The 7,546-nt window shown below is 43.6% G+C and overlaps 1 protein-coding gene across 1 annotated transcript; it reads right to left on the reverse strand.

Moving 5' to 3' along the window:
* Nucleotides 1–3,966: 3,966 nt before the first annotated feature.
* LOC134861207 (E3 SUMO-protein ligase ZBED1-like) lies at nt 3,967–7,023 on the reverse strand. Its single transcript, XM_063878215.1, has 2 exons — nt 5,252–7,023; nt 3,967–4,991 (listed from the first exon to the last, which is right to left on the reverse strand). Exons 1-2 carry the CDS (start codon nt 6,081–6,083, stop codon nt 3,967–3,969), a joined length of 1,857 nt encoding a protein of 618 aa, XP_063734285.1. The 5' UTR covers nt 6,084–7,023.
* Between the last annotated feature and the right edge of the window lie 523 nt (nt 7,024–7,546).

The raw sequence follows: 7,546 nt of genomic DNA on the forward strand, positions 1-7,546 counted from the left end.
GCCGTCTCCAAGGGCATCAGAGGAGAAAACACACTTTTTTCAATTAGAACTGAAAATGGAAGAAGTCCAGTTACTAAATGTTCCCCAAAAATCGCACCCTGAAGCCTAACCTTACATCTATTAGAAAACAACGTACATTTGCATTTCATTTCAATAAGTTCTATGCTTTGTTTCACTCCTGTTGTTGTTGTTGCTCTGACAGGAAATAATAAGGGTTCATCTTAAAGGGGCAGAAAAAGGAAAGCACCAACACTTGGAGGGTGTCGCTCTATAATTCAGAATAAACACCATTTTACGATGGGATTTCTTTTTCCAATTCCTGCTAGAATCTGTGTGTTTAAGTGTATATATTACACAAAAGGTAAAAGTTAAGATCAAAGCTTTCCTTTATTGAATGCTTTGCCCCTGTGATCATCTAATCCCAATTTGGTGACCTTCTGATCTCTATTCCATATATTTCATATACATGTGATAAGGTAGACAAGGCCCCCTTTAAATAAGAAAGTAATAACTTAGTAACTATTTACTTTGTCAAATATTTTTAAACAAGACTTCTTAATGTACTGAAAAAGACCCAGGTGTACTTTGATCTCTGGGAGGGGTTTCTCCACTTAGGGCCTCAGTTCCACGACAGTGTTTGTCTCTGAACATATGAGCTCTCTCTGAATGAACCTGTGGAAATGAGCTGAGGCTCGGTGGTGTATTAAATCTGTTCAGTTAGTTACTCTCTGAGGTCATAGAGAATGCAGGGAAGATGTCGTTCAGGGTCCATATGGTGGGCAATCGGAGGTTGTTTACGTTAGGGGGCCCCTATGAACGACACATGTCGTTTAGTGAGGCATACATTGCCATTGGTTACCTCCTGTGAGCACACACACTTTGGACACGCACACACACTTGCTTCTATAAATTGTATGCACAACGACAGTTCGGGGGGACTTCCACAATTGGCTCTGGGAACCTCGTATTGCCCGTCTTGGTGCTGTTGTAATACACCTTATTATATACAAGCTGGTGTCTCCGGAGACGTCTTCATCATCTTCACAAACATCGCTACAACATATACCTCAGCTCTTTAGCGCTGACTCTGCTATCTCCATTTCTACTCTTTCTTTTAAAATCAGTGCTGTAAAGGAAACACAGAACATGTGGAACACCCAGGTACAGGTTCCACAATGTGTGTGTTCCTGCTACACACAGTAAGACGGATTCATTTACTATTGTTCTGTAACTCTTAACATCCAATATGGGTTTAATTCTCACCTGCTGCTCAGTCGTGCTGCTGTCACTGAAGCTGAAGGGTGTGTAAACATGTGTGGGATGAACAGGTGTGTGTAGGATGTTGAAAACTCCTCCTGCCTGATTCTTTAATATTATGGTATGTGTCAGTTAAACACTCCTGAACCCCTTTACTCTCACTAAACGCTGATGTGGAAGCAAAAACATATATATATTCTTTCCCCACAACAGTTTGTATCAGTTTAAATGTAACTTTATGTATATTTCAAATGTTGGCAAGCAGAGATTAGACTGTGAACACCGGCTAAAATAATGACGTTAAAGAGAAGTCATGAAACACGGTCTCTCCTCTGGCGCCACCTTCAGGTCAAACGTGGTCTTTGTTCTCAGTTGTTTCTCCTTCATCCAGGAAGAGCAGCTCTTCCTCCATTCCTCATCCTTCCAATATGTTCTGTTTGATGATCAGTTCCTCCTTACCCTTTATTTTATGTTTTCTAAAGCCCAACTACTTTATGGAATCGTTGAGGATTCTTTCATAGATCGGTGTTGAGCACACGTGTGTGTGTGTGTTTCAAGGTTTCATTGGTCATATGCACAGCATATACAACGTATATGTTGGCAATGAAAATCTTATGTCCCATGCTCCTCCAACAACTCAACATACATGGTGCAAATAAGATAAATAAAATAGTGTAGTGTGTGTGTGTGTGTGTGTGTGTGTGTCAGTGTGTGTGTGTGTGTCAGTGTGTAGACCAACTTCGTCCAACTTCCCTGATCTGTTGCTGGTTCTACAAATAATCCAGATGACTGGGTGCTTGATGAAAGAGGCAGAGATGTTTCCAGCAGCACTTCAGCCCCTAAACACTTCATGACCTGCAGTTAATGCACCTTCCAAAAAGCTTCACATCCCAACATCACTGAAGTAAAAAACCTCTGACAGCAGAAAGATTGACTTTAGAGCGGGTCTGGGAGTTTTATTGAAACAAACAACCAAACAGTGACATGGAGAGATGATGGCGACAGAGAGGGCTCATCAGACCGCTCTGATCATGGCTCTGGGTCTGCATCCACTCTCACTCCAGAGAGTCTACTCACACAGACTGAAACCCAGAGGAGAGTCTCTGCAGCTCTCCTGCAGAGGTACGCCTGATGGCAGCAGCAACACTGAGTCTCTGGAGGAGGAAAGAACGAGTCACATTTATCAGCTTTGAAGATTTGAGAAGCCGAAGTAAGACTTGTCTGTGAATGTTGTCACTGATTGTCTCCTCTGTCTGATCTCCAGCTCATCCTCCAGGTCAGAGTCGTCATGGTAACCCTGCATGTGCTGCACTGTATGTCAGTCTGAAGGTCACACTCACCTTCTGCTGCACGGTGAACAGCAGGAGCTCAGGTGGTGGAGGTCAGAGGGAAATATAAATAATGGTTAGTAAAAATAAAGTGGCATTACTGAACAGGGAGAGAGCATGAATGATGGAGCATACAGGAGAAAGACCGTTACACAGAAACATATTACATTCATCCTCCTTATTTCAGAGCCGGCTCACTGTTGCTATCCAGTGAGCTGGCTCAGGTGGTGGAGGAAAGAGGACAGAAATATATTAAATGGTGACTAAGACAAAGAATAACTCAACTTTGAATCAATGATACCAGCTGGAGAACCAGGTCCACAGGAACTTCATTCTCTCTATTCTGAGTCCTGAGCTCATACTTACCTTGGTGTCCTCAGGGAATGGCAGCAATCTCTGAAGTAAACACACTTCTTACATGTAGAAAGAGAAACTTAAATGAGTGATAATAGAAAGGCAAACAGGAACTGTAAGTCACACACTTCTACTGAAGGAGTTGTGAGTAAAACATGGTTTGATTTATTCAAAAGCATGGATATGTAAACTATATGAATTAAAGGAGTCACAATGCAACAACACATATTTCCTACTTTGACTTTGCATTGCAGACTTTGCTGGATCACCTCGATCACGCGTCAGAAGCCCTCACTCACCTTTTGGGTTCACATTGCACAGCAGCGTTTACCTGTGAATTGTGAGCTGAACAGGTGATAGTATATCAACAAATAGATGAAGCATACAGCTTGTAGGCGGGTCACATGTTAATACTGTTTTACATTCTCTACGGCAGTGTTTCCCAACCACTGTGCCGCGGCACACTAGTGTGCCGTGACAAATCATCAGGTGTGCCGTGGAAAATTATCCAATTTCACCTGATTGGTTCTAAGTGAGCGGCATGTAGTGACAGCAAAACAATTCGATGCTCTTCCAATAGAGGGCAGTGTATCAGAGCGATATGTCATGACGGTAGGGCTGTTCGATTTTGCCCAAAAATGAAATCTCGATTTTCTTCTCTCCAAATCCGATTTTCGATTACGATTATTTTGTGAAATGACAAAAGGCAAAGAAATTATTTCAAATATGCTGCTTTTTTATTGAACATTTGCCCCATTGGGCTTTAAGTGCAAACTTTACTCTTATTAAACCAAAAATGAATGAATAAAGTGCAAAACTCTTTTTGTAAAATAAATAAAGTTTAAAAAATATAAGTTTTATCTCTGAGAAAAAAAAAAATCAGCAAATCAGCACTTGCAAACATATTAAATAAAACAAGACATTTACTAATTAAACTAAACTGGGTCTTTGCATGCTAAATAATAATGTAACCCATGAAGGAGGTAGAGGTGTGTAATGTCAGTCAGTCAGTCATTACATTTGTTATTCACATTTGCAAGTTTTTTGCAAGGAACACAAGCCGGTCTACGGCATCTGGCTTGAGGGATGCCCGGTGGCATGTTACAACGCCCCCTCCAACACTAAAGAGCCTCTCCGATGGGGCACTTGTCGCAGGTATTGAGATGTATTTCCTGGCTAACTTGAAGAGCCTTGGGAAATTTTCTTCGTGTTTCTTCCACCACTGAAGTGGATCAGCATCCTCGCTTATCTCAGAGATCAACAGGTAGGTTGCCAGCTCAGTTCTAATTCTGTCTGCCTTTGACAAGGAGGAGGGAGCGGGCGTTTTCTTCGGGAAGAAACTTGACAAGCTCCTCCGCTTCTTCAGCACAGGACCAGGCTCAGCTGCAGCTACTTCTTCTTCTTCCTGGCGCACCGGCACAGCAGTGCCAGGCACAGTGGGCATCAAAGACAGCAGCTCTGTGACAGCTCTCTCCTTAATGTATTCCACCCTGGTAGGGTTGATGTATGTCGTGCGGAACCTGGGATCCATCAGCGAGGCTATGTCCAAGAGTTCGTCTTTGTCTGGATCACTGTATTTTTCAGTCATGTAATGCAGGATGTTTTCTTTGATTTTTTTGGTGAGCTCAGTGTCTTCGTCTTCTGGTTTGAGAAGACTGCTTCTGAACATGCTGAGTGTTGGTTTGATGAAAGAGACAGTCACATAACTCTCCCCAGATAAAGCGTCTGTGAAATCCTGCAGTGGTTTAATTGCTTTATTCACAGACTCCAAAATCTCAACATCTTGCAAGGTGGGCACGAGGTGCCTGCATTTTTTGTCCGACCCCAGGACACGTGCTATGGCTCTCTCTTGTTCCAGGACATGCTCGATCATCGCTTGCCTGGAGCCCCACCTAGTTAGGGACTCCGTGATGAGCTGATGGACAGGTAGGCCCAGCTCTGCCTGCACTGCTGCCAGCTCCCTCCTCCTTTTCCAGCTGTGTGAGAAAGAACTGACAACCTTCTTGCAAATCCCGGTGGCACGATCAATCCTTGGGTCTTTGACAGCATTCACTATATAAAAGAAATACAGAAGAAAGAAACAAGACTGAGAAATTGTTTCACCATTAAAATGTTGATTCAAAACAAAACAAAAAACAGACAGGAGTTATGTGTGTCCTGTATACATTTTGTCAAAATATTTCAAAATATGCATTCATTCATTCATTTATTATCTTATCTTTTATTAAAATGATCTTTTCACACAACCACATGCCTCGCCCCCCCCCTCTCTCACATGCACGCACAGACACAAATTATATGTAGATACTTACTGATGGCGTTGTGAAGTTTATGGCCAAAGCACTGTAGGTTGGGCCACTCGTTAAGCCTCAGAGCCTTTGTCATATTAGTGCCACTGTCTGTGGTCATGCATACGAGGCGGTCTTCACTCAGATTCCAGGACTCCAGTCCATCTCTCAACCCCTGGGCGATTTCTTCACCCGTGTGGTCGCTTGGGAAGAAAGACGTTTGTAGGCAGGCATTTTCAAGACACCAATCGTCGGTGATAAAGTGCACTGTCAAACTCAGGTATGGTTGCATAGTGCGACTGGACCACAAGTCAGTAGTAGCGGAAAAGAACTGTACGTCTTCCAGCCTCTTTGTCACTTTCGAACGAGTTGTGTTGTACAGACGGGGCAAGACAACTTCGCCAAAATGTTTTCGCCCTGGTAGCTTGTAGCGGGGATCCAGCGTATTAAGCAAATGTTGGAAGCCAGCCTTTTCTACCGTATATATTGGGACCATGTCTGTTGCGATGTGGAACGCGACTGCATCCGTAATAGATTGCCACCTCCTGTCAGTCCTATCGTACGGTACACCACGCGAAAATGAAGCTGACAGAGTAACTTGCTTTGGTTGGGGTGGTGGTGTAGCCGCATCCGCGTGCCCTTGTGCAGTCCGCTCTGCAACACACTGCTGCCATTCCGATGGGTGGTTTTTTTGGAGGTGTTGAAATAAATTAGTTGTGCTGTTTTTAACTGCCACGGACTTCCGACAGAGTTTACAAAGCGGAGTACTTTGCTCTTCATCCGAAGCGTCGAAGGCGAACCACTTCCATACAACGGACTTGCTCTTCTTTCTATCCACTAACTCCAACGCCGACATGTTTGTTTACAAATGTGTAGGAACTAGAAAGAGCGCCATGGGGAGGTCAGAGGCAGAAGTAAGTAAGGCAAACCAGTGCAGCCAAAAATGTATCTGGCGCAGCCATAGACAGTAGGGGGCGCAGCCCAGACAAATGAACGGGGACTGTAGCGTAGAAGTTAGTTAAAGTGAAAAATCGATTTTACGATTTTCACGTTTTAACATCGTTCTAAATACACAATCGCAATTACGATTTAAAATCGATTAATCGAACAGCCCTACATGACGGTAATGCTAGTTGTTGCTGGTTTGGTTGCCAACGGTCTTAAAAAATACAAAGAAGAAGAGTGATATGTCCCGCAGCAGCCGGAAGTTCATAGCCATGCTTCGAGTGAGACAGTGCAGGTGATAACTATGGATAAATATTTGAAAAGAAAAAGTACTCAATCTGACCTGGGTCCTGAAGAAAATTCCGACCCAGATGAAAGCCCTAGCACGAGTACTGGTCAGAAGAAAACAAAAAAGGTGAGCCCAAGACAGTACAGTGAAAGTTATCTTGCCTTTGGATTTACCTTTACCGGGGAACCAAGTGCTCCAACTCCGCTATGCCTGGTGTGCGGGGAAAAGTTGTCCAACAGTGCCATGGTTCCAAGTAAACTCAAACGCCATTTAGAGACAAAACACCCGTCACTTCAAAACAAGAATACAGACTATTTTGTTAAACTGCGTGAACAGACTGGGAAACAGGCAGCGTTATTGAGGAAAACCACCAAGACGGGTGAAAAAGCTCTTAAAGCTAGCTACCAAGTTGCTGAACTCATCGCCAAATCAAAACAACCACACACCGTGGCAGAGACATTAATAATGCCTGCATGCAAAATTATCTTGCAAGAGATGCTCGGCCCTGGCGCCGTTAAAGAATTAGCCCAAGTCCCTCTTTCAAATAATACAATTTCCAGACGTATTCAAGACATGTCTGCAGACATTGAAAAGATAGTTTTGGAAAAGTTGCGCATCAGTGCTAAATTTGCATTACAACTTGATGAATCTACGGATATCAGTGGACATGCGCAACTTATGGCAAATGTGCGCTTTGTAGACGGAGACACCATCAGAGAACAGTTTCTGTTTTGCAAGGAATTGCCAGAAAGAACAACAGGAGAAGAAATTTTTCGAGTTGTGTCAGAGTACATTGAACAAGGAGGACTGAAGTGGCAAGACTGCGTAAGTGTGTGCACCGATGGAGCAGCTGCCATGGTCGGGCGCACCAAAGGATTTGTTAACAGGGTGAAAGAACAACATCCAGATGTCATCGCGACGCATTGTTTTCTGCACCGGGAAGCACTCGTTGCCAAAACATTGCCAGAAGACCTAGTTCCTGTACTGGGAGATGTTGTGCGCATGATACATTTTGTGAAAACGAGACCTGTGAAAAGCCGCATGTTCGCATCATTGTGTGAGGAAGTGGGAGCGGAGCATAACGT

Source organism: Eleginops maclovinus, unplaced genomic scaffold (genome assembly GCF_036324505.1).
Source record: "Eleginops maclovinus isolate JMC-PN-2008 ecotype Puerto Natales unplaced genomic scaffold, JC_Emac_rtc_rv5 HiC_scaffold_58, whole genome shotgun sequence".
NCBI classification, from domain to species: domain Eukaryota; kingdom Metazoa; phylum Chordata; class Actinopteri; order Perciformes; family Eleginopidae; genus Eleginops; species Eleginops maclovinus.

Excerpts from the sequence above, each read along its gene's own strand:
- LOC134861207 (XM_063878215.1), bottom strand. The coding sequence starts at position 6,083 with ATGTCGGCGTTGGAGTTAGTGGATAGAAAGAAGAGCAAGTCCGTTGTA. Across the intron at positions 4,992-5,251 it reads TAAACTTCACAACGCCATCA|TGAATGCTGTCAAAGACCCA; the intron begins GTAAGTATCTAC and ends TCTTTTATATAG.